General features: G+C 42.7%; 1 protein-coding gene across 1 annotated transcript in view; it reads left to right on the top strand.

The window, feature by feature from the left end:
* cacna1ab (calcium channel, voltage-dependent, P/Q type, alpha 1A subunit, b) overlaps positions 1 to 27,978 on the top strand; it is a 200,589-nt gene that overhangs the window by 129,271 nt on the left and 43,340 nt on the right. The window contains 4 exon segments of the mRNA XM_060911345.1: positions 7,950 to 8,050; positions 8,930 to 9,054; positions 9,255 to 9,366; positions 12,891 to 12,992. Coding sequence (XP_060767328.1) covers positions 7,950 to 8,050; positions 8,930 to 9,054; positions 9,255 to 9,366; positions 12,891 to 12,992 — 440 coding nt within the window.

Below are 27,978 nucleotides of genomic sequence, written 5' to 3'. Positions count from 1 at the left end.
CACCTGGATAGCCCTGAATTTTTAAATAAAAACTGGAAAGGCATTGTAAAAAAGGTCAAGGGTAGACTTGGCAAGCGGAAGTGGCTGGTCCCAAAAATGTCCTATAGGCAGCAAACACAGGTCATAAACAACCTTGCAGCGTTGTCCCTCTGGCACAAATTTGTATGTGTGGACCCGCCACCAAACCTGCTAGCAGGCATCCAGGCCCTGTTAGTGGATTTCTTCTGGGATGGTCTACACTGGATTCCTCAGAAAGGAGGAAGGAGGGCAAGGGCTAATCCAGCTTGGCAGTAGAACTGCAGCCTTTTGACTCCAGTTCATACAGCGACTCCTTGCTGGACCCAGAAATCTAGTGTCGAGAACACCAGCTTATGGAGTGTTGCACACAGTTAGAGGGCTGGGATTGGACAGAACCTTGTTTTTAATAACACAAAAATGCTGGACATTATCAGATTACCTATTTTTTATCATGGACATTTTAAAATTTGGAACTGTTTCAAAAAACATTACAAGGAATGTAGGACATTACACTGGCTTTTGGAAGAGCCCCTGGCCTGTGGTGGATGTTTGGACATCTGTGATGGGACTACTCCCATACTGTCCAGGTCTCTGGTCTCTTCAAGGATTGCGACACTCCAGCAGCTGGTGGAGATCACAGGGACAGACTTATCAAGAGCGGAGGACTTGGCAGCGCGTATGGAACTACAGTCTCTGTGTGTAACCAATGAGCTCCTACATCGCTGGAGGTCCACGCTAACACCAGAGGAGCGAGTTCAGTTGATGGACTCTAAAAACAGTGAGGCCGGTCTCGCAGAGAAGGAACCCTTTCCCCAGCTGAACATTGCTCCGGACCTGGACGGGTGTGGGGGTCCCCTTCTGGAATGCAAGGGTAAAAAAGAAATTAACTTTCAAATTGCATCAGGTAAGCTGCTGTACAGAGCCTGTGTTAAAGTTTTAAATAAGAAAAATCTGAGTGGGAGGGTGGGCACCCCATGGAGATGGGAGGAGGGTGGGCACCCCATGGAGATGGGAGGGTGGGCACCCCATGGAGAAGTGTATTTGGTTTTAATGATGATCTTTAACCAGAGTGGAGGGCATTGTACAAACCGCCATTAGCCAAGAAGGTTGCTCATCTCCAGTGGAGGATTTTACATGGTATAGTGTCTGTAAATTCCTTTATCTCCATTTTAAACCCTGAGGTCACACAGGAATGTCCCTTTTGTTCTCAGAGAGAAACTGTTTTTCATGCCTTTTTACACTTCTCCAGGTTGCAGTCATTGTTTTATTTGTTGCAGAACATTTTAAGATCATTTGATGTGAATTTTACCTTTCAGCTTTTTATTTTTGGTTTTAAATATGTCAGGAGAAACAGATTCAGGTGTCAGCTGGTTAATTTTATCCTTGGCCAGGCCAAAATGGCAATCTGCTTAAGCAGGAAAAAAGCAGAATTTGCACAAAGCGCAGACCATGATCCTGAGAGGATTCTCTCCAGACTGATTAAATCCAGAGTTTTGATTGATTTTAATTTTTATCAGAGTGTGGGTGATTTGGGAATGTTTAAGGCAGTGTGGTGTTGTGAAGAGGCTCTGTGCTCTGTTGTGGAAGAAGAACTTTGTTTTACACGAGACTTATATTAACAGAATCACTACAATTTACTCACACTGTGCACTGTTATATTTACCCTAATTTATTTTAAATGGTTTTTTAAAATATTTATTTATTTATTCACCCTGATTTTACTGTGTAATGCAACCTTTATAAAATAAAGGATCATAAAAGTCAAATAGCGCTCTCTCTCTCTCTCTCTCTCTCTCTCTCTCTCTTTGTCTGTTATCAGTGGGTGCTTTCCTATAGATAAACAAATTCTCTATAGAAGTCTTTTCATACCAGTAAAGCATCTTAAAAACAGGACAAAAACATTGTAGTTTTATGTCACATTTATCTTTCACACTCTGCTTCAGAGTTTAGACAAACTTTGGGGCTCTTAAAAAATATTAACAGGTCTTTCTCCAAAGTGCGGATACGCGGCGCTCCACCACGCTGTGTGACGCCAGCTCTATGCTGTCACTTGCACACCAAAAAAAAAATCAATTCCATAAATTGAACAATGGAGAGTACTTTCCGCACCTAAATATCTCCTTTTCCCCTCTGAAAATGAGTAATAACTATAGAAATATGAAGATATTGTGATATATAGGTTGAGACTTGGGCTATTCAACTGGCAGCCCTTGGGCTGGTTCTGGCCGACAAGGCAATTTGTACCGGCCCTTGAAGTAGTGTTAAAAAACAAAACAAAAACCCAACCTATGTCCAGACGCATGCGCTGCTCTCTGCTCTCACGTCTCTGCTCTTCTAACTATGGTCCTGTTCTTGTTAGCATGTTAGTTAGACAAAATGTCTCTTTCTACTTTAAAAAAGCGAAAAGTTGACTCGGAAAGCAAGCAATTCAACAGTGAACAGATAGAGAAGGACCTTTTCTGTGTGAATGTTGATGGAGAACTTGCAGTGAAAGCAAAGGAGCTGGTAATGTCATTAAATAAAGCGTCTTTACAACTCTAACTCATTGACATTCAGTCATTAGATGACCTGCAACATTCATTACAGCCGGCAGGTTCTGAAAAGTTTTGTACTCATGACGTCAGCCATGAGAAATTCCCTCATTCAAGGGGTCTTGCTCTTTTTATCCTCACAGTGTTTGGCAGGACTTGCACACGTGAATCGTCATTCTCACGCATGAATACCATTAAAACTAATAACCACGGCTCCCTCACTGCCCACAACCTGCACCACTGTATGCGTATTATCCTAACCATGTACACACCTGACTTCACTGCTCCTGCTAAATCGAAAAAAAAAAATTAATTTCTCTCATTAGATGGCAAATGTGGGCTGATTTTTGAAATGTTTGATGTAATTTCAATAGAGTTACTTTGCCTTGATAAAACACTGCGCTGACATGTTGTCGTATAATTCCCCAGAGGAAAACAATGACTCTTACAACAGTCTTATCTTTGTCTTTCAGAAACAAATCAGCTCTTACATTGAGCTCTCTCTCTCTCTCTCTCTCTCTCTCTTTTCTTTTCTCTCTCTCTCTCTCTCTTTCTCCTAAAGGGGTTTTAGGAGAAACAAGTCAGAATTCAAGATTCAAGATGTTTATTTCTCATGTACACAATAACAGACACAGCGGTTTATTATTGGGTAATGAAATTCTTATTTTGCAACTGCCCGACCAAACTATGCTTACTACTATAAAAAGAAATATATATAAAATACGAAATATAAACTATAAAGTGCATACGCAGTGCAAAATATAAAAGTAGAATGAAAATAGACGAAAATAAACATAATTAAAAAAAGCAATCAAACAATATGCAAACATAGAGGTAGATATACTGTGCAACGTCTTGTGCAAAATTGCAAATATAGAGGTAGATGGTGATTATAATCCGTGGTTCAAAAGCCTGATGGCCTGGGGGTAAAAACTGTTTGTCAGTCTAGTAGTCCTTGCTTTCACACTCCTGTAGCGTCTGCCAGATGGTAGGAGCGTGAATAGTCTGTGTTGTGGGTGTGTTTGGTCCCTGATGATGCTCTGTGCCCTTTTTGTGACCCGGGTGTTGTAAATGACCTGTAGTGGGGGGAGGTCATTCACTAGGTCCCCCCGTGTGGTTCTGGGATTTTTGCTCACCGTTCTTGTGATCATTTTGACCCCACGGGGTGAGATCTTGCATGGAGCCCCAGATCGAGGGAGATTATCAGTGGTCTTGTATGTCTTCCATTTTCTAATAATTGCTCCCACAGTTGATTTCTTCACACCAAGCTGCTTACCTATTGCAGATTCAGTCTTCCCAGCCTGGTGCAGGTCTACAATTTCGGTTCTGGTGTCCTTTGACAGCTCTTTGGTCTTGGCCATAGTGGAGTTTGGAGTGTGACTGTTTGAGGTTGTGGACAGGTGTCTTTTATACTGATAACGAGTTCAAACAGGTGCCATTAATACAGGTAACGAGTGGAGGACAGAGGAGCCTCTTAAAGAAGTTGTTACAGGTCTGTGAGAGCCAGAAATCTTGCTTGTTTGTAGGTGACCAAATACTTATTTTACTGAGGAATTTACCTAATAATTCATTAAAAATCCTACAATGTGATTTCCTGGATTCTTTCCCCCCATTCTGTCTCTCATAGTTGAAGTGTACCTATGATGAAAATTACAGGCCTCTCTCATCTTTTTAAGTGGGAGAACTTGCACAATTGGTGGCTGACTAAATACTTTTTTGCCCCACTGTATATATCAGAACTCCTATGTTGTTGTTGTACTTTACTGTAGCTGTTAATGTGATTGCTCATATTTCAAGCGGTATTTCTCAGGTCCCACATTTGGGATACTTTTCATGAACTGGCCTTCATTTGGAACTAATTGAATAGCCCTGGTCTACACTATCATGGACCTCAACCCAGAAGTGAAAATAAAGGGTTTCACTGCATGCACTGACTGCCTGCCATTCGCAACCAGACATAAAACCACGTCCGAGGTGCTGGTTGTTAGATGGCGTTGTTGTATGATTTGACCTCAGTTCTATTCCTGACCTCTTGGAATTGGAAAATGAGGAGATGTGCTATGAAGTGTTTTCATTTCAAAACTAATTTTGCCCTTCAAATTTTGGTAAAAAATTTAAAAGTTAAAAAACAGCAAATTTAATCATGTTGAATTGTGCCTAAATCAGCCATAGATGCCACCAGAATGCACCATTTAAAGTCTCTAATTTCAAAATTTTCCAGACCCCCCCCTCCCCCCCCAGCAGTTTTTGGAGCCCTCCGGGCTGGGCTCTGCATCAGTAGCACTGCTCTGAAAAAAAAAATATATATATATATACACACACACACACACACACACACACACACATATATGGCACGGTGGTGTAGTGGTTAGCGCTGTCGCCTCACAGCAAGAAGGTCCTGGGTTCGAACCCTGGGACCGGCGAGGGCCTTTCTGTGCGGAGTTTGCATGTTCTCCCCGTGTCTGCGTGGGTTTCCTCCGGGTGCTCCGGTTTTCCCCACAGTCCAAAGACATGCAGGTTAGGTTAACTGGCGGCTCTAAATTGAGCGTAGGTGTGAATGGTTGTCTGTGTCTATGTGTCAGCCCTGTGATGACCTGGCGACTTGTCCAGGGTGTACCCCGCCTTTCGCCCGTAGTCAGCTGGGATAGGCTCCAGCTTGCCTGCGACCCTGTAGAAGGATAAAGCGGCTAGAGATAATGAGATGAGATATATATATATATATATATATGCAACCCCGATTCCAAAAAAGTTGGGACAAAATACAAATTGTAAATAAAAACGGAATGCAATAATTTACAAATCTCAAAAACTGATATTGTATTCACAATAGAACATAGACAACATATCAAATGTCGAAAGTGAGACATTTTGAAATTTCATGCCAAATATTGGCTCATTTGAAATTTCATGACAGCAACACATCTCAAAGTTGGGACAGGGGCAATAAGAGGCTGGAAAAGTTAGAGGTACAAAAAAGGAACAGCTGGAGGACCAAATTGCAACTCATTAGGTCAATTGGCAATAGGTCATTAACATGACTGGGTATAAAAAGAGCATCTTGGAGTGGCAGCAGCTCTCAGAAGTAAAGATGGGAAGAGGATCACCAATCCCCCTAATTCTGCACCGACAAATAGTGGAGCAATATCAGAAAGGAGTTCGACAGTGTAAAATTGCAAAGAGTTTGAACATATCATCATCTACAGTGCATAATATCATCAAAAGATTCAGAGAATCTGGAAGAATCTCTGTGCGTAAGGGTCAAGGCCGGAAAACCATACTGGGTGCCCGTGACCTTCGGGCCCTTAGACGGCACTGCATCACATACAGGCATGCTTCTGTATTGGAAATCACAAAATGGGCTCAGGAATATTTCCAGAGAACATTATCTGTGAACACAATTCAAATCAAAATCAAATCAAATCAAGTTTATTTGTACAGAGCTTTTAACAATAAACATTGTCGCAAAGCAGCTTTACAGAATTTGAACGACTTAAAACATGAGCTAATTTTATCCCTAATCTATCCCCAATGAGCAAGCCAATTCACTGTGCCATCCGCCGTTGCCAGCTAAAACTCTATAGTTCAAAGAAGAAGCCGTATCTAAACATGATCCAGAAGCGCAGACATCTTCTCTGGGCCAAGGCTCATTTAAAATGGACTGTGGCAAAGTGGAAAACTGTTCTCCGGTCAGACAAATCAAAATTTGAAGTTCTTTATGGAAATCAGGGACGCCGTGTCATTCGGACTAAAGAGGAGAAGGACGACCCGAGTTGTTATCAGCGCTCAGTTCAGAAGCCTGCATCTCTGATGGTATGGGGTTGCATTAGTGCGTGTGGCATGGGCAGCTTACACATCTGGAAAGACACCATCAATGCTGAAAGGTATATCCAGGTTCTAGAGCAACATATGCTCCCATCCAGACGACGTCTCTTTCAGGGAAGACCTTGCATTTTCCAACATGACAAATTGTAGCTGTGTTTAATTCATATCCAGAAAAATATATATTCCAATATAATATACTCAGCATAAACATTTTAAATAGATTCTATATTTTGGTCCATCCATGACATATTACTAAAGTAGCCTATTTACTGTTGTTGATGTGGGTCACTTGCTGTTAGCCAATTCACTTTCTCGTACCAGGAGAGCTGAAAGGAACGAGTATTATTCCCTACCTTTTTCACCAAGTCAATTTGAGGCGTTGGTCTACCCTGCTCTTTAATTTTAATTTTTTCCTTGAAAGGAAGACTGGCAAATGGCTTCGCCAAAATTAAATCAGCAATGCTTGGCATCCGTGCGCAGCTTTCTTGCTAGCTGACTAGCCCCCTCAAGTTCAAGTTCAGTCACTCAAATAAACGACATTTCTGGAACTAAGATAGCAAACTTGACAACACTATATTTACACTTTATTTACAATGAAAATATATACAAACTAAAAAAGCTGGTAGAAATCGTATGTAATGAATGAAATCGAAATGTAAGCTGATCTCTTACAATACACCACAGCACTTGTGAATCCGCATGGGACTGAACTGAAATTCACCGCTGCCTGTCTATATTTGAAACGAGCTGTCAATCAAAGAAAATATCCGGCCGCTTTCACCAATCACCAGTCTCCTTGTGGAAACTGCCATGTCTCTTCCACTGTGAGGCTGGGAGTCCGTGGGCGGGCGTTTTCGCAGTATTTGTCCAATAACCGTCTTGCATTTTGAGATTGAAAAGCGCAGAGCTCCCAAATGCCATTGAAGTGCACTGAGTCTGGGCTGCATCGCGCTGTCACGAGGGGGAAAAACTCACGCACACATTAGGCGAACTGGGGAAAGTTATAACGGAATGATTTCGCACTGTAGTTGGGTTGAGCACATATATTTCTATGATTCTGGATCTGAAATAGCAATGTTATAAGGTCGGCTATAACATAAGCCTAGCGCAATTCATCCTACACGATGTTCATCATTTTTAGAGGAGGCTGAGCCTCCCTCGTTGTCTTAGAGCAATCGCCTGTGCTGTGAAAAGACAATTGACTTTGTCTTTTCATGCTTGTGTGTCTGTATTGTTTTACTGTAAGTGTATATCAGTGTGTTGTTTATGATGTGTGCTTAGTGCCTCCATGTGTAATTTTTATTCTCTCTGATTCAAGGTTAAACCTGATCTTGGACTGTAAATATCAGATTGAAGGTCAGACTCCTTTACAGTTGAAGACTAGGTTTAACTGTTGAGGTTTTGTGTTGTGTTCTTTGTTGTCTGTGTTTTGTACTATGTTGTATTTGCATCCCACTCTCATGCTCCCCATTCCACCAGCACTTCCCTCCCTTAACCCCACTCCAATTCCCCCCCCCAGCGCAGGGTCCATTTGAACCTTCTCTAATTGTGCAGATAACATTTGCATTCTCTCAACAGCTACTGACCTCACAGTGGGGAAGATCTATGCTGCCATGATGATCATGGAGTATTACAGACAGAGTAAAGCCAAGAAACTGCAGGCACTCAGAGAGGAACAGGTATGACCAATCACCAAACACCACCAAAAACACCACTACTAAACATGAACACCATTACCAAATGCATCAACAATAAACATGAACACAAACAATATCACTGAACACAAACGCCATGACGAAACACCACTACCAAACACAATCACCAAACACAGTCACCTTCACCAAACACAATCAGCAAGCACCATCACCAAACACCACCCCAATACAACATGACAACCAATCACCAAACACCAAAAATCACCATGTAGCGCTGATCAGTACATAGCAACAACATTACTGTATTAGTGTAACAGTATTTCAGAGCCTGTACTTTTGTAGTTTTACTTGAGTAAAGAAGTTGAATCAGTACTTCTACCAGGTAATTTTTGCACAAGTATCTCTACTTCTTAAGTAAAGAATTTTACTTCATGTAAAGAAAGTACTGTTGCAGCCTCTGCGGAGGTGTAACATTATTAGTACAACTGAATTAGTGTAGCAGTATTAGTGCAATAGCTGTAATGCTTTAGCTTTAGTGTAACAATACTAAACAATACTAATACAGTATTGGTGAAAGAGCATTAGTGCAATGGAATGAGTGTGATGGTATTAGTGTAACAGTGATAGTGAAGAGCATTAGTGTACTAGGCTTAGTGTAACAGGATTAGTGTAGTGCACTGGTTCTCAATCCTGTGTGGAATCAGTGTGGAATATTCCTTTGGATTTTAGTGACTTGCATTACACATGATGATGTTTGTGAAGATGGTGATGATGATGATGATGATGATGATACTCAGTGTGATGTTAGTGAGGGACAGATTAAACCATGATGCTCTTCTATTGAGCCACCGGTGGACTGTGTGTGTGTGACCCTGACTGTCAGCCATGTTATGTTGCACACAGAACCGAACACCAATAATGTTTAAGCCCATGAAGCCAAACACTAGCCAGGACAACGCTCATGAGATCAATGAGGTCAATGGAGGTCACGGGGTCAAAGAAGCCCAACAGGAAAACCATGACAATCTGTGAGTTAAAAATCACTTGTCCTCTCTTGGTTTCTCTGTTGTTCTGTCTCACTCTCTCTGTACCTCTCTCTGTCTCTCTCTCGCTTTCTCTCTGTCTCACTCTTTATTTCTCTCTCTCCCTCTCTCTCTTTTTTCTGTCTTCCTCTGTCTCACTCTCTCTCTCTGTCTCACTCTGATATGGTGTGTCATGTCTTTTTCAGTCCTGTTGAATCCTGGGTAACTCCTCCTTCTCAGCTCTTCCAGAAACCAGCTGATGAGAACTGGAGCACAGACTCACCTTACCATCAGCAGGAAAACCAACACAACACACAGGTAATTACATCAGTAAGTAATGTAGAAGTCCCTCCCACTTCAGAGACCTTAACTGCATACACTGCAAGAACTTGCACAGTTTTCTCGCAGTCTTTCTGTGCAAATTATGATTTGCTTGTACTTCAGTCTGTCTCTTTCTCTCTTTATCTCTGTTTCTTTGTCTCTTTTTTCTATCTCTTTTTCTTAATCTCTTTGTCTGATTTTCTTCTGTGTTGCCATGTTGCTGTAGCACCGCCCTACAGACCACTGCACACAGCATCCACATATAAACTTTCTCACACACACACACACACATTAGAGTGTTTAGCTTGATTAGCCTGTTAGACTTCTGATCACTGAGCTGCTGGCCATCCACGAAACAATGTTAGATGAAACCATTACTGATGATCTCGTGTTAATTTACAGTTATAATGTACTCAGACACGACCATGGTTCAAGGCATGGAGGGGGTGTTGCACTGTACATCTCTCACAAAATCCCTTTTAAATCCCGTTCGGATCTTGTAATATCAGGCCTTGAGGCCATATGGGCAGAACTTATGCCACCCTCCCGTAAGAGCATTTTAGTCTGTAGCATGTACCGCCCTCCATTTGACGATCACAATTTCTTTAATACATTTGATGAATGTATGGACAAAGTATGTGATGAGCACAAGGAGATCATAATTATGGGGGATTTAAACTGTGATTCATTGATTACTGACAATTTAGGTTCTATAGGCAAACTTAAATTCTCCTGCATGCTCTATCAACTCAAAAATATCATAACTTCACCAACAAGAATCGCAGACACTACCAGTACGTCCATAGATGTAATCCTAACAAATGAGAAATCCCATCTGTATAAACATGGCACCTATGAAGGGGAGTTTAGCGACCGTGCCATGACGTTTGCTTACCATAGTGTTAAAAGTCCTAGAACACAGTCAAATGTAATTAATAAAAGGAACTATAAAAATTTTAGTGAAGAAAAATATCTTCACGACTTAGCTCAGGTACCATGGAACATCATAGAGAATTTTTCGACTATTGATGAACAGCTGGAGGTGTGGGAAAACCTGCTCATTGGTGTTGCAAATATACATGCTCCCATTAAGAAGCTCAAGGTCAGAGGTATGCCAGTTCCTTGGCTTACCAATGACCTGAAACAGCTTATTGCCCTCAGGGATCAATTGTATAAAGCGACCAAAAGATCAGGCAACCCTAAAGAGATGTCGGAATACAAGTCTATAAAAAAAAAAAAACAGGTAAACTATCTGTGTCGCAAAGTTAAAAAAGATCATGCAGCACAGTCAGTCATCCAAGGGTCTGAAGAGGGACAGGTTGGACTGTGGAAAGCCATTCGGAACTTACTTCCGAGTAAGACACCGAACACCATCAATTGTATTCAGCATGATGATCAGAATATTACTGACACGGTAGAAATAACGGAATGCTTGAATACATTTTTCCACAAAATCATAGATGATTTGTATAAATCCATCTCAAATACCATTCCCTACTTCAGCCCTTTTCAGTTTATCAACAATGCCGACAGCACTTTCTCTTTTACTCCAGTCACTGAGGAGTCTGTCATAAGTCTATTGTCCAGGCTTAAAGTTAAAAAAGCAACTGGACTAGATACTATTGTCAATAAGCTCTTGAAAGTAGGTGCACATCTTCTTGGCCCTCCCCTCACCAAACTGTTCAATTACTCACTGAGTACTGGAGAGTTCCCGAAAAAATGGAAACAATCAAAAATCATGCCTATCCATAAAAAAGGGGACAAAACAAACCCAAATAATTACCGCCCGGTGTCCCTTCTATCGGGTGCATCAAAGATTCTTGAAAGGGTAGTGCACAACCAATTGTATGAATACCGTAGCCATCACAGGCTATTAACACCTTCTCAGTCTGGATATAGAAAACTATACTCGTGAGACTGTTTTACACTCTGTGGTGGAAGATTGGATTCAATCCATCAATAAGAAGGAGCAACTGGTGTAATATCTTGTGATCTATCAAGAGCTTTTGATACACTAGATCACGATATACTGCTGCTAAAACTGAAATGCTATGGTGTGGATGACTTGGCTTGTGACTGGTTTAAGTCTTATTTGACTGGTAGGCAGCAACGCACAGGCCTGAGCTCAGTCTTATCCTCCACAACGGGCGTTACCTGTGGTGTTCCACAGGGATCCATATTGGGTCCAATTCTGTTTATTCTTTATATAAACGATCTGCCAAATTGCATCCAGTCCTGTAAGGTGGCTATGTACGCTGATGACACCATTCTATATTTTGCAGCATGAAGTATTGACACACTTGAGAAGACAATACAAAGTGACTCAACCCAGATTTCTCAGTGGTTTGCCGCAAACAAACTTTCTTGAATCCTAGCAAATGCAAAACAATGCTTATAGGTTCGGCAGGAATGAATGTGGCAAATACCAAGCTTAATCTTATATTTGATGGGGCCAAATTAGAACAAATAACCACTTTTAAATACCTGGGGGTCACCATTGACAACTTACTCAAGTGGAGTGCACATTTTGAATACATATACAAGAAACTTGCACAGGTGATTGGTATAATTAAGTACCTCAAACCATACCTTAACAGACAGGCACTTCAATTAATATATACAACACTACCGGTATTTATACCACACATACATTACTGTAGTACAGTTTGGGACCGGGCGGGAAGGGATACCTTGAAAAACTTCAAAAACTACAAAATAGAGCAGGCAGGGTAATTCTAGGCTGCAACCGGTATATCTCTACCTCAACCCTTCTAAATACATTAGGATGGCTCCCAGTAGCCGAAATCCACAGGAAAAGTAAAGCTATTCTTGTGTATAAGGCTCTTAACGGTTTGACTCCTTCTTACATCACAGCAATGTTCACTCAACTGTCACATGTACACTCATTATACCCACCTTAGGGCACAAGGTGGTCTTCAGTTGCCCAAGACTAAATTGAAATACAGAAGATGAGCCTTTTCGTCCTCTGAGGCGGCACTTTGGAACACATTACCACATCGTCTGAAAGCGGCTAGAACTCTAGCAAGTTTCAAACAACTATATGAACTTGATTGTCTGTCTGCCAAATATTGATATGCAAATTTTATCTTGATTTTAATTTATGTTTTTATGTCATATTATGTTAACGTTATATCATTGTACTATTTATTTTGTAATATGACTTTATGTATAGTTTGAAGCATGTTATTTTTAATGTTACTTTGTTTTTTTATTTATTGTATCGTTTCATTTGATGTTGATAGTTTATGTCTGGGGTTTTTCCCCCCAGGGCACATTGAAAAACACCAGTAGGCGATATGTTTCCCCTGGTGAAATTAACAAACAAACAAACAAACAAACAAACAAACAAACAAACAAACAAACTTTAAGTGTGAATCTGCTGCATGGCTCATGGTTTCAGTCAAGAGTGCAGGATGCTGAGTCAGGTTCAGAAGAGTTCAGGTGTAGTGTGTGTGTGTGTGTGTGTGTTTTCCACATTCTTTCACTCTTATGTTTTTCAGACAGTAGAAATGAGAACGATGCCTGTTCACTCCGACACTGACACATCACTACCACTGGAAGGGAGGACTGTCTCCATGCCCCGCCTCCCACTACATCGCCAAGTGAGCATCATTCCATCCTTCAGTCATCCTTCCATCCCTTCATCCCTCTATCATGCTATCACTCTATCCCTCCTTTAGCTAGTTCTTCACTTTCCCAATGCTTTAATGCTAATACCAAACTCTGCATTCAGTCTTCTGAAAAAATAAGTACATCCCATGGAAATTGGTGACTTTTCTCAACATATTTAAACAAGCAAATATTTCACTCTCTTTGATACAGTGCCTACAGATAAAGGTGATATACTCCAACAAACAACACATAAAAATTACATTTTGGAGTCATTTTCATAATTTAAATAATCATACATCACTCAAAAAAAAAAGTAAGGACATCCTAGAAAAAGTAAGTACATCCTTACATTTATCACACTTTTGAGTCCATAAATTTCAACTCAGGTGTTCCAGATTAGGTGCCACTGATAAGAACCTCCTGCAGGTGGAGGTGCAGGTGGTTCCCATCTTATTTAAACCTGACATCTCGGGTCTGGTGTTCTTTTTGCTATTGAAGTGTGTGGTGTTGTCATGCCAAGATCAACAGAGCTCTCTAAGGACCTCAGGAAAAAGGTTGTGAATGCCTATGACTCTGGTAAGGAATATAAAAAAGATCTCTAAATTATTAGAAATAAATCATTTCACTGTCAGGAAAATCATCAACAAGTGGTGTAGATTTCAAAGAACTGCAAATTTGTTCAGGGCTGCCTGCAAATTCAGCCCAAGAGCAGACCGTTTGATACTAAAATAAGTCTCCAAGAACCCTAAATTTCCTCAGTGGATCTGCAGGTAACTCTTGCACCTGTTGGTGTGAAAGTGCATACCTCTACAATCAGAAAGAGATTGGAAAAAATTTACCTGTATGGGAGGTGTGGCAGGAAAAAGCCTGTGCTGTGCAAAAGGAACATTAAAGCAAGACGATAGTATGCCAATGAACATATAGGCAAAGACCAGGCCTTTTAGAATAACGTCCTCTGGAGTGATGAAACAAAAGTAGAGTTGTTTGGCTACAGTAAGAGTACACGTGTGGTGCAGACCAAGATGGCTTTTCATGAGAAGAACCTCATACCAACTGTGAAGTCCTGCCAGAACGTTCGCAGCTGGCTACACAATGGATGCATGGGAGAAGTGGCGGGTCATGTGCCTGGCAGTTCTTTCTGTGGAGGACATTGAAGACATCTACCTATTCGGAACCATGATTACAGGTCTCTTGCTGATTGGATTAGGCATTGCCCTGGTTTATCGAGGAAATCAGAAAACGGTGACAGCTGTCCAAAGCCCTATAAAGCTGCCCGACATGATTGAAGCGGTGGGCAGAGCTGTCGGCACTCAGACTGTGGCTATTCAGAACTTGAACCGCAACATGGATAACATCATGGAGAAGCTTTTGGCTTTGCAAAGGAAAATGGATTGATTCGGAGACCAGAATGGACAAGCAGAGTAGTCGTGTAAAAGAATTCGTCTACTCGCCCCAAGACCAAACAATCCCAATCTTATCTGCTTTCGGCTCCCTCAGACAGCACTGGCCTTGGTCAAGGCCATTGCTGGAACAACAACTCCCCCTGAAGATCACTGCAGTGAGACGCTTTTGCATTCCTTCCCCCACTTCCCATGGTCACCACTTTTTACCCCCAGTGTGACAAGCAGGTGCGCGACCAGCGCCATCATGGCTGCAGGAATGGACGGCTGCTTGCTTGCGCTGGGTTACCTCTACCTAAAAGTAGATAAAGAGAACCCAGTTAAACAAATGAGACAAAAATATTATACTTGGTCATTTATTGATTGAGGAAAATGATCCAATATTACATATCTGTGAGTGGCAAAAGTATGTGAACCTCTAGGATAAGCAGTTAATTTGAAGGTGAAATTAGAGTCAGGTTCAATCAATGTGATGACAATTAGGTGTGAATGAGCACCCTGTTTTATTTAAAGAACAGGGATCTATCAAAGTCTGATCTTCACAACACATGTTTGTGGAAGTGTATCGTGGCACGAACAAAGGAGATTTCTGAGGACCTCAGAAAAAGCGTTGTTGATGCTCATCAGGCTGGAAAAGGTTACAAAACCATCTCTAAAGAGTTTGGACTCCACCAATCCACAGTCAGACAGATTGTGTACAAATGGAGGATATTCAAGACTATTGTTACCCTCCCCAGGCGTGGTCGACCAACAAAGGTCACTCCAAGAGCAAGGCATGTAATAGTCAGCAGCAACTGAAGGCCTCTCTCACATTGGCTAATGTTAATGTTCATGAATCCACCATCAGGAGAACACTGAACGACAGTGGTGTGCATGGCAGGGTTGCAAGGAGAAAGCCACTGCTCTCCAAAAAGAACATTGCTGCTTGTCTGCAGTTTGCTAAAGATCACGTGGACAAGCCAGAAAGCTATTGGAAAAATGTTTTGTGGATGCATGAGACCAAAATAGATCTTTTTGGTTTAAATGAGAAGTGTTATGTTTGGAGAAAGGAAAACACTGCATTCCAGCATAAGAACCTTATCCCATCTGTGAAACATGGTGGTGGTAGTATCATGGTTTGGGCCTGTTTTGCTGCATCTGGGCCAGGACGGCTTGCCATCATTGATGGAACAATGAATTCTGAATTATACCAGCGAATTCTAAAGGAAAATGCCAGGACATCTGTCCATGAAACTGAATCTCAAGAGACGGTGGGTCATGCAGCAAGACAACGACCCTAAGCACACAAGTTGTTCTACCAAAGAATGGTTAAAGAAGAATAAAGTGAATGTTTTGGAATGGCCAAGTCAAAGTCCTGACCTTAATCCAATGGAAATGTTGTGGAAGGACCTGAAGCGAGCAGTTCATGTGAGGAAACCCACCAACATCCCAGAGTTGAAGCTGTTCTGTACGGAGGAACGGGCTAAAATTCCTCCAAGCTGGTGTGCAGGACTGATCAACAGTTACCGGAAACGTTTAGTTGCAGTTATTGCTGCACAAGGGGGTCACACCAGATACTGAAAGCAAAGGGTCACATACTTTTGCCATTCACAGATATGTAATATCGGATCATTTTCCTCAATAAATAAATGACCAAGTACAATATTTTTGTCTTATTCGTTTAACTGGGTTCTCTTTATCTACTTTTAGGACTTGTGTGAAAATCTGATGATGTTTTAGGTCATATTTATGCAGAAATATGGAGAATTCTAAAGGGTTCACAAACTTTCAAGCACCACCATATGGTTTGGGGTTGCTTCACTGCCTCAGGGACTGGGAAGCTTGCATTCATTGATTCATTTACGAATATCAAAGAGTGCTTGAATATAATGTGAGGCCATCTGTTCAAAAGTTGAAGTTGAACCAGAGGTGAACCTTTCAAATAGATCATGATCCTAAGCCCATGAGCAAATCCACCAAGGAATGTCTCAAAAAGAAGAAATGGAGGGATATGGAACGACCGAGTCAAAGCCCAGATTTGAACCCCACTGAAATGTTGTGGGGCGATTTGAAAAGGGCAGTACATGCAAGAAAACCCTCAAACAAATTGCAACTGAAGGAATTTTGCATGGAAGAGTGGTCAGAAATTTCAGCAAGCCGATGTCAGAGATCATTCTACAAAACGCCTCCAAGAAGTTATTTCTGTTAAAGGGGGCAATACTAGCTTCTGAAGCCAAGGGTGTACTTACTTTCTCCACAGAAGAATATTACATCTGTTGATATTTTTGTAGAATAAATAATTGAAAGAGTTAATTTTCCTTGTTGTTTTGTTCAAGTATCTCACCTTTTTCTGTAGGCGCTGTATCAAAATGTTTGCTCATTTAAATATGTTGGGAAAAGTCTACAATTTCCATGGGGTGTACTTATTTTTTCACATGACTGTATATGTTTGGTATACTAATATGATCATAATAGCTTGCTTTAATGTTATCATCAGCAAAGGCATCAGCAAATATTTACAGTCTTAAGATAGCTACAATGTGTGCGCATGTGTATGTTGTCACACTCATTCGCTCACATTTTAACGTTAATGCACTAATAAAGACTAATACAATCTCTACATATTCACATGCTAAAACATTTAACTTGTAGTAACACACATGTTAACACAGTAAGACATAAACATGGTATAAAACACACACACACACGTCTAGAATGTGATTTATTGAAAACCGGGGGGAGATGTCATGAGCTCTCTCTGGCATGCCTCATGAGAACAGCGTGATACTTTGGGATTCAGCAATAACTCAGTTTTCAAGAGAGCCATTGCAAGCACAGCACAGCAGAACCATACTTCCAGGGTCAGCAGGGACTCGGTTTCTCAGAGTCCCCCTGCGGCATGGCCACTTTCAGGTTCTGTGGCACAGTGGGGCTGCACTTCTTGGCTCAGTGGAGACTTGGCTTCCTGTTCCCGCAGTGCCAATCACAGGATCATCACTGTAACTACTGCATACACCTGTGCCTCATTAAAGAGAAAACAGAACCTTGTGGAACACCAAACTGTACCTTAGTATGCATAGAGAAGTCACCATTTACATCAACACACTGGTAATGATCAGTTAAATAAGAGCTGAGCCAGGAGAGGGCTGTTCCCTTAACTCCCACAACATTTTCTAGTCTAGATTAGATTAGATTAGATTAGATTAGATTAGATTAGATTAGATTAGATTAGATTAGATAAAACTTTATTGATCCCTTTGGGAGGGTTCCCTCAGGGAAATTAAGATACCAGCAGCTTCATTACAGATAAGCAGAGAAAAGAAATAGAGGAAAACTTCTAGATAAATTAAAATAAATTAAATATTTACATATAAAATATAAAAAGAATAAGATATGAGGAAGAGAGGAAGGGGGAGGATGAAAAATAAAAAAGGGGGGCGGCAGGAGAGATATTGCACTTTATATTGCACATTGTCCGGTATTGCTTATTGTTAGGCTAGGCTACTGCTCCTTCCCATCCTCTGTCCTCCTATTACCCCTCCTTCCCCCCAGAGAGGAGTTGTACAGTCTGATGGCATGAGGGACAAAGGAGTTTTTGAGTCTGTTCATCCTGCACTTGGGAAGGAGCATTCTGTCACTGAACAGACTCCTCTGGTTGCTGATGATGGTGTGCAGAGGGTGACTGGCATTGTCCATGATGTTCAATAGTTTGTCCATAGACCTCTTCTCTGCCACCATCACCAGAGAGTCCAGCTCCATGCCGACCACAGAGCCGGCCTGCCTGATCAGTTTGTCCAGCTTGGATGTGTCCTTCTTGGATGTGCTGCCCCCCCAGCACACCACGGTGTAAAACAGGACACTGGCGACCACAGACTGATAGAACATTCACAGGAGTTTCCTGCAGATGTTAAAGGACCACAGCCTCCTAAGGAAATATAGCCTGCTCTGTCCCTTCCTGTATAAGTGTTTGGTGTTGCAAGTCCAGTCCAGCTTGCTGTCCAGCCACAGCCTGAGGTACTTGTAGGAATCCACAGCCTCCACCTCGACTCCCTCGATCAGAACTGGTCGTGACCTTGGTCTGGACCTCCCAAAGTCAATGACCAGCTCCTTGGTCTTCGAGGTGTTGAACTGCAGATGGTTCCTGTTGCACCACACAGCAAAGTCCCTCACCAGGCTCCTATACTCCTCCTCTCTGTCGTCACTGATACACCCAACGATGGCTGTGTCATCGGTGAACTTCTGAATGTGACACAGCTCCGAGCTGTAGCAGAAGTCTGTGGTGTACAGGGTGAAGAGAAGAGGGGCCAGCACCATGCCCTGGGGTGCTCCGGTGCTACTAATCATAGTGTCAGACGTGATGTCCTTCAGCCTGACGTACTGCGGCCTGTCAGTGAGGTAGCTGGAGATCCAGGTGCCAGGCAGGGGTCCACTCGCATCCTGTTCAGTTTGTCCTGAAGCAATAGGGGCTGGATGGTGTTGAAGGCACTCGAGAAGTCTAAGAAAAGGATCCTCACTATGCCATTTCCCTTATCCAGATGCGAGTGGGCTCAGTGTAGCAGGTAGAGGATGGCGTCTTCCACACCAACACCTGCCCAGTCGCAAACTGCAGACAGTCCTGGGCATGTTGTACCTGGGGTCTGAGGAGGCTGAGGAAGAGCTGCTCCAACGTCTTCATCAGATGTGAAGTGAGTGTCACTGGTCGGAAGTCGTTCAGCTCGCAGTGATGGTTTTCACACCTTCCCAGACCTCCCTCATGCTGTTCTGCTTCAGCTTCTGCTCCACCTTTCTCCTGTAGCTGTCCTTAGCTTCCCTCATGCAGTGTTTTACCTCCTGCTGTGCTCCTTTCATCGCCTCCCTATCCCTGCTCCTGAAGGCGGCCTTCTTCCTGTTGAGGACAGCTTTGACTTCCTGTGTTACCCATGGCTTGTTATTAGGGTAACACCGTACAGTCTTAGCGGGGGAGACCACGTTTGCACAGAAGTTGAGGTAATCCGTCAGACAGTGTGTCAGCCCCTCTATGTCCTCACAGTGTGGGCTAAGCAGCACATCCCAGTCCGTGATGTCATAGCAGTCCCTGAGGGCATCTTCCATTTCAGGGGACCACCTCCTGATGGAGCTAGTTGTTGCAGGCTGCCTTTGAACCAGGGGGGTGTACTTTGGCTGTAGAAGAACCAGGTTGTGGTCAGACTTCCCTAGTGGGTGGAGGGGTGTGGCTCTGTATGCATCCCTCACATTAGCATACAGCAAGTCAATTGTCCTGTTGCTCCTTGTTGGACAATCCACAGCCTGGTAAAAAGCAGCCAAAGTAGAGTCCAAAGTAGCGTGATTAAAGTCCCCAGAAATGATGATAAATGCCTCAGGGTGCTGTGTCTGCAGCCTTGCTGTGACAGAGTGAATCCTCTCACATGCAGTGGCTGCATCTGCCCTCGGAGGGATGTAAAAACAGATGGTGATCACGTGACTGAACTCCCTTGGCAGATAATATGGCTGCAGGCTCACAGCTAGCAGCTCCAAGTCCGGGCAACATAAAACTGTCTTTACGGAGATATATCCCAGGTTACACCAGCAGTTGTTAACATAAATGATGAGTCCCCCACCTTTACTTTTCCCACATGTGTTAGTGTCTCTGTTGGCTCTCACAGCAGTGAATCCCCGCAGGTCCGCGTTAGCATCCGGGACGAGATGTGTTAGCCATGTCTCTGTAAAGATAAATAAGCTGCTCTCCTGGTAAATCTGCTGGTTGTTCAGAGCGGAAAGCTTGTCGACTTTATTCGGTAATGAGTTCACATTCCCCATGATAACGAAGGGAATGGATGGTTTGCAGCGCCGCCAGTTGTTCACTAGCCTAGCCTTTAGCTTAGCTCCAGCTTTGCAGCCCCTGGGTTTCCTCCTCAGCTCCGCTGGGATGGGGTGTTGTATCCTGGCTCGTCCCATTGTTTTCAGGACCAGCAGCTCCTCTCTCGAATAAGTGAGAAAACTGGCTCCTGGTTGCATGTTAAAGTTTAAAATATCCATGTTCTATAAGTAAAACACACTATGTCTTCGTAAGAAGAGCAGAAAAGTAAAAAAAGGTGGAAAAAAGAGGTTTAAAAAGCTAAAAACTACAGAGCTACTGGAGAGGCAGCCATCTCACACAGCGCCCATACATAGTCTATCCAGGAGAATGGAATGATCAGTGGTGTCAAAGGCTGCACTAAGGTCAAGCAACACAAGCAGCGAGACACAGCCCTGATCAGATGCCAACAGTAGGTCGTTTACTACTTTAACCAGTGCTGTCTCTGTGCTGTGATGAGGTCTAAATCCTGACTGATACATTTCATGGATGTTATTCTGATGTAAATCTGAGCATAACTGCTGTGCCACAGCTTTTTCTGAGGCCTTGGAGATAAAGGGGAGGTTTGATATTGGCCTATAATTGGACAGCTGACAGGGGCTGAGGTCAGGTTTTTTTAATCAGGGGTTTGATAACTGCTAGTTTAAAGGATTTAGATACATGGCCAGTGCTAACAGAAGAACAGATTAATTTTTAGATGAGGTTTCATTTTTTCTGGTATTATATTTTTGAAAAGATATGCAAGTGTTAAGAAATCAGCAGTAGATGGACACAGGTGAAGTTTTAAAAGGTTTACTAAAGCTGCACATACAGATAGGTCCAAATTGCGAGGCAAAAACAGGTCAAAAATAGGCACAGAGGTCAGGCAATGAACAAACAGGATATCAAAGGCAAAAATCTAAAAGACAAAAGCCAGAGGACAAAGAGATTAAAAAAAAACGAATGTCTGTAGAACATCAATCAGACTGGCAAACTGACAAAGAGCATATATCTTGCAAAGTTAGCATACATGTGACATCCTTATATCATCTCTGACTGTAATAGGGAACAGGTGTGTGTAATTTAAAAGTCAGGTGACCTTGAACATGACCATGATTGTGGCGTCTGAGTATTGTAGTTCCTAGCAGCCATATTTTGGGGCCATGGTGTGTTCTGGGAATCTAATGAGTTCAGAATGGCCTCTGGTGCTGGTGTAACAGTAGGTGAGGGATGTAGTACACAAGCTGATGATTTTGATGAGAAAATTAGTTTAGTCTCTTGAAGGGGGTAAAACATTTTAATCACTGATATAGCTAGATTGTTATCTACAGGGTTAGTTATCAAATTGTCTGTCTTTAATTTAATAGTCTGAATTTTTGCATGATATTTTCAATTTTGCCATTGAAAAAATTCAGTCATTGCTAGTACCTATTAATTTTGCGACAACATTAAATAAATCTCTAGGATTATTTTTGTTATCTTCTATTAGGGTGGAAGGATATGTTGATCTAGCAGCACTGAAAGCTTTTCTGTCATTCAGGAAGCTCTCATTCCATTTGTAACTATTGCAGGCAAACATGGACACAGACCCAGGAGTAGTGGGAAAACAGTGCTCTTTTATTTAGGGTATACAGGATTGTGGGGGATGAGGAGAGAGAGAGAGAGAGAGAGAGGGGATCAGGTTCTGCCATGCTGGGGAGGCAGCAAGAATCTAGTGCTCACTCCTGCAGGGCAGAAGTGGAGGATCCAACTGGGCTGTGGGTCACAGGCAAGCGGTGAGGCAAGTGGGTCAACTCTTTGGTGCTTTACAGTTGAAGACTGGAATGAGGCAAATGGACTGGGAGAGCTCTTGCAGGTCAGGAGATGTCATTTATCATTGTCCTCAGTAGCAGCAAGATGGCCTGTTAGTAGAGGGAGAGGAGCCATCAGCCTTGTTGTACATATGGAGCTTAACTGACTTGTTTGTGTGGCGGTGCCTTCTTATATTCTCTAGGTTGCTTGTGGAGGATGAAGAGAGGCGCCGCTTGGCTCCACCATGGCCACACTGTCTTTTATGGTCCAAAACACAGGTGTTGATGCAGAGCTGTCTCTTCAGCATCATCAGGGTGGTAGAGTGAGGAGCGACGTGCTATTTCAGCAGAGGTTTCTTTGGACAACCATCACATATGCTAATTTGAATGCTGCCAATTTTGTTTGACGCCATGTATGTTCTAATTTTCGCGTGGTCTGTTTTAAGCTGCGAGTGTAATCGTTATACCAGGGTGCTAGTTTTTTCTCTCTAATTATTTTTCTTTTAAGTGGAGTTACATTATCTAAAGTAAAGCAGAACGTTGACTCTAAGCATTCAGTTGCCTGATCAAGTTCTCTGAGAGCTGACAGTGACCCAATCAGAGTTGATAACTCTGGGAGATCATTTATAAAATTTTGTGAAGTAGTTCATGTGAATGTATGGTTGAAGCAATAACGTGGTGAGGTGCATATATTATTGCTCAGACATATTTTGAATAAGATGAGACAATGATCTGGGGTAACTTCAGACTGTGGAAGTGTGACTATATTTTCTATATTTAACTTGAATGTTAGTATTAGATCGAAAGTGTAGCCACAATTATGGGTCAGTCTTATGACATTCTGATTAATCCCTACTGAATCTAGAATGGACACAAACGCTGTTTTTAGAGAATCTTCAGGGTTATTGAAGTGAATATTAAAGACTCCAGCAAATAAATCTTTGTCTAAGGAAATAACCAGGTATGAGATGAAATCCTCAAATTCAGAAAGAACTTCTGAATATGGCTCCAGGGTTCTGTAAATAATAATTGGCAGAATTGGTAGACTTTTTTTATGGTTACATACAGTACCAGTCAAAAGATTGTATACCCCTACTCATTCATAGGTTTTTCTGTATTTTGATGTGAGAGTGCAGGCACTTACAGATGTAGGTGCAGAGGAAAGTGGGGAAATAGATGGTTGACAAAGCCAAAATGATAGACAGAAGCGAGGTCAGGAAACAAGCGAGGGTCGGGCGATCGGCGAACAATGTATAATGGGCGAGACAAATAGCGTAGTAGAAATAAGTGAGCAAAGGTCAGAAACTAGAGAGTCAAACAGAGAATAGAAGGCTTGGTATGTACTGGGCAAAGAGAACAATACTTCGCTCCAGTGTTGTGTGAGAGTGGCTTAAATAGGTGGCGTGCTGATTAAGGGAATGTATGACAGCTGTAATTAATATTCAGGTGACAGAGGGTGCTGTGGTGCTTGGGTATTGTAGTTCAGAGTGTCCATGTTTGTAGTTTGTGTGTTTTCAGCAGATTTACTGACAGAACCCCCCCGAGGAGCTCCCTCTGGGAGCTATACTCTTATGAGGACACCCTCTACCTCATGGTGCAGGCTTGTGAGGATTCAGGGCATGGAACTCTTGCCTGAGGAGAGGGTCTAGAATGTCCTTGGTGGGATCGCTTTTTTAAGGTTGGAGACGTGGAACGTGGGAGATAGTCTCCTATGAGGGGGGAGTTCTAACCAGTAGGAGACTTCATTGATGTGATGCAGGATCTTGAATGGCCCAATATAACGTGGCTGGAGCTTTCTGGATGTGTTGAGCTCTCGGAGATTCCTTGTGGCCACCTATACTCTGTCGCCTGGAGAAAAGTCTAGGTTGTCTCCTCTGTGTTTGTCTGCATACTCTTTATATTTGGCAATGGCCATTTCTAGACGTTGGTGAACCTCTTCTCATATAGTTTGGCTGTGTGCGAACCAATCCTCCACTGACTGGACCTGGCTAGGTGTGTCATCCCAGGGGAATAAGGGTGGCTGGAAGCCAAGTATGCACTGAAACGGGGTTAGTTGTGTAGCAGAGTATTTCAAGGAGTTTTGTGCATACTCGGCCCATGGGAAATAACGTGCCCAATCCCCCTGGTTGCACATGCAGAAAATTCTCAGGAAGCAGCTGATTTCCTGGTTGGCCCTCTCCACTTGCCCATTGGATTGGGGGTGGTAGCCAGATGTAAGGCTTACTGATACCCCTAACCTGTTCATGAAGCATGTCCAGAAACGAGAAATGAATTGAGAGCCCTGGTCACTCAGTATGTCTTCTAGGATACCATAGTATCTAAACACATGCTGGAAGAGGAGTTCAGCTGTTTGTGATGCAGTGGGGATGCCTGGTAGAGGAATGAGCTTAAGGCCTTTCGAGAAACGGTCTACGGTTACCATGATGGTTGTGCTGCCCTTTGATGGGGCTAGGTCTGTGATGAAGTTGATGGTGATATGGAACCATGGTCTTTGAGGTGTCGGAAGAGGGCACAATTTGCCAGCAGAAGGAGCTCTGGGAACTTTAGCCTGCGCACAAGCAGAACAAAAGGCAATTTATTGGTTAATCTCGGTCAGCATATTCTCCCACCAATACTTATTCCTGAGCATTCGATGTGTGCATTGGCTGCCGGGATGACCTGTGGAGGGAGATGAGTGAGCCCATGTGATAAGACAACCTCGCAGCGGCTTAGGCACATAGAGTAGGCCAGGTAGTAGATTGTCCGGAAGAGTGGATGGTTGGGACTGTCTTACCTCTCTGTCTAGGTCCCATGTGATGGACTATACAAAGCATTGGGATGGAAGGATGGGATGACTGCCAGGCTCCTGGTGTGCAGCACCGAAACTTCGGGAGAGTGCGTTGGCCTTTGTGTTCTTGGAACCAGGGTGAAAGGAAATAGTGAAGTTAAATCTGGTGAAGAATTGTGCCCACCTGGTCTGGTGAGCATTGAGCCTCTTGGCTGTTTTGAGGTACTCAAGATTTTTGTGATTCGTGAGGATAATGAAAGGGTGAGTGGCTCCTTCTAGCCAGTGCCGCCACTCTTCTAAGGCTAGTTTTATAGCAAGCAGTTCTCTGTTGCTGATGTCATAATTCCTCTCAGCAGAGGAGAGCTTCTTGGAGAAGAAAGCTATGGGGTGGAGCTTCTGTTTCTCACCAAAGTGTTGAGCTAGGATTGCCCCTACTCCAGTGTCAGACGCGTCCACTTCTATGGTGAATGGTTTTGTAGGGTCTGGATGCTGTAGGACTGGAGCAGTGGTGAAGATCTCCTTGAGATGCTGGAATGCCTCTTCGGCCTGGGGATTCCACTGGAGGCGTTTGGGTCCTTTCTTAAGCAATGTGGTTAGAGGGGTTGCAATAGCACTGAAACCCCTAATGAACCGATGGTAGAAATTAGCGAAGCTGAGGAAACGCTGAAGTTCTCTTATGGAGGTAGGAGTGGACCAGGAAGTTACTACGGATACCTTAGAGGAGTCCATGCTGACCCCTTCGGTGCTAATGATGTAACCCAGGAAGGAGATGCAACTTTGATGGAACTCCCACTTATTGGCCTTGACGGAGAGGTGATTCTCAAGAAGACATTGTAGGACTGTTCTGACATGCTTTCAACGGCTCTCCTCATCTGGGGAGTGGATCAGGATGTCATCTATGTAAGCGATGGTGTACTTACCCAGCATGTCCCGTAAAACATCATTAATCAGACATTGGAACACACTGGGTGCTGAAGAAAGCCCATACGGCATTACCTGGCATTCAAAATGGCCAGCGGTAATGCTGAACGCGGTCTTCCACTCATCGCCTTCTTTGATCCTGATCAGGTTGTAAGCACTTCGCAGATCCAGTTTGGAGAATATCTTGGCAGATCTCAACTGTTCAAGGGCTGCAGGAACAAGAGGAAGGTGCTGCTGTTCCTGATGTTCGGTGTCCATCTGGCAGCAGCAGTCACACACACTGTGAAGTTCTTCTACACTGCAGTCACACCAGGAATAAATTTCTCAGAATTCATTGCTTTCAATCAGCTGGATGGAGTGCAGTCTGAGTGCTATGACAGCAACACCAGACGTTTGATCCCAAAGACAGAGTGGATAGAGAAGATTGATGCTGATATTCCAGATTGCTGAGACAGATTCACACAGGTGCTGCAGGGTACTGAGGAGGCCTTCAGAGTCAATGTGGCTACAGTAATGCAGCGCGTTAATCAGACTGGAGGCAGAGCTTCTGAATCTGAATGAGCTTTAACTGAGGGTGTTTATTAGCTGCAGTGCTAATGGAGCCGGACACGCAGTGAAACATTACTGAGTTGCTCACTCTGTGTTTATTAGCCGCAGTGCTAACGGAGCCGGACACGCAGTGAAACATTACTGAGTTACTCACTCTGTGTTTTAGTGAGTTTTAGCTCAAACAGCACCGACAGAACCAGCTGGGTGTTTATTAGCCGAGTTAGCAGCTCACAGTCACATCATCACCGCGCTGCTGTTATTGTTTTAATCAGGAGCTGGAATTTAATTTAAATAAAAAAAGGGTCTAACGCTAAATATCAAATCACATCAGAGTCAGGAGTATTGCAGCCCGGGCAATGGTATGATGACCAAAAAGAGCATGGGCTTGCTGCTCCTTTTGCTGCTGCTGTCCAGGGATGTACAACTTAACCCAGGACCAGTAGTCACTCAGAACGCATCACAAATCATCGGTGCCAAGCTCCCCTCAACAACAGCGGTGACAGCACCGGAGGAGGTGGTGAGCTTCTGTGGAATACCTGTACCTGGCCTCCCGCTAATTGGAGTAGATGCCCTGGCCTTTGATTTAGCCAGCACAACGGCGGCGTTGATGGAGGAACATCAGACTAAACAATCTACTCTAAATGCTGTAAGGTTAATTAATCCTGCTGTTAAAAAAAAAGTCTCTTTTAAAACATTCCAAACCGTCAATCACACAAAGGTTGTTTGGGACCCGAAGCGGAAACCGAGAGGTCTTCTTGGTGGCCATTTAAACATCAGAAGTATCGCCTCAAAAACTGAACAGTTGACCCATTTACTTGCAAACTCAAACTTGGACTTTTTGTGCATATCTGAAACATGGCTTCAACACTCTACTCCCACTAATGTATTTACAATGAGTGGGTTCCAATGCTTCAGATGAGACAGGACTGTGGGAAAAGGGGGCGGGGTACTTGTGTATGTGAAAGATACTATCAAATGTGAACGCATGTATTTCAAGCTGAAAATATCTATTGAGTATGTTGCACTAAAAGTTGTTTTGTCTCAGCAAATGTCATTCACCATTATAGGCTTTTATAGACCCCCGACTGCCAATGACACATTTTATGATGAACTTAATGATATTCTTAAAGAATGTGGCAATAACAAAGAAATTATTATCATGGGGGATTTTAATCTTAACTGGGAGGATAAGTCTAAGAGGAGAAAGCTAAAAGTTATTACAGACAAATACCATTTAGAACAGCTGATAAAAGGCCCTGCCAGAATCACACAATGTTCAAGTACACAACTTGATCTTTTTTTCCTCTAACAAACCTGAAAGGATAACTAAAACTTATAATCTGATCGCTGGCTTGTCTGACCATAATTTAACCCTGGTGGCAAGGAAACTAACTAAAAAAAGATTTAAGAGCTATACTTTAGCTTCATGCCAAACAATTGTTAACTGTATACTTAAAAGTAAACAGGAAACATTTGATAATGAGATAAATAACTTGGACTGGGGTGACATTCTATCCTCTGAAAATCTGGAACATAGTTGTCAATTATTTACATCTAAAATCAACACTGTCAGAGATAAACACACTGTTAAAATCAAGAGAAAAAATAAAAACAAGGTTAACCTGCCTTGGTTTAATGAAAATCTCTGGCAACTGATGAAGAGTAGAGACACTGCCTTAAAAAAGGCCATTAAAACCAAAAGAGACACAGATATTCTGGTTTACAAAGGTCTAAGGAACAAAGTCATAAACAAACTAA

Source organism: Neoarius graeffei, chromosome 27 (genome assembly GCF_027579695.1).
Source record: "Neoarius graeffei isolate fNeoGra1 chromosome 27, fNeoGra1.pri, whole genome shotgun sequence".
NCBI classification, from domain to species: domain Eukaryota; kingdom Metazoa; phylum Chordata; class Actinopteri; order Siluriformes; family Ariidae; genus Neoarius; species Neoarius graeffei.
This window is presented reverse-complemented; position numbering and strand designations above follow the sequence as displayed.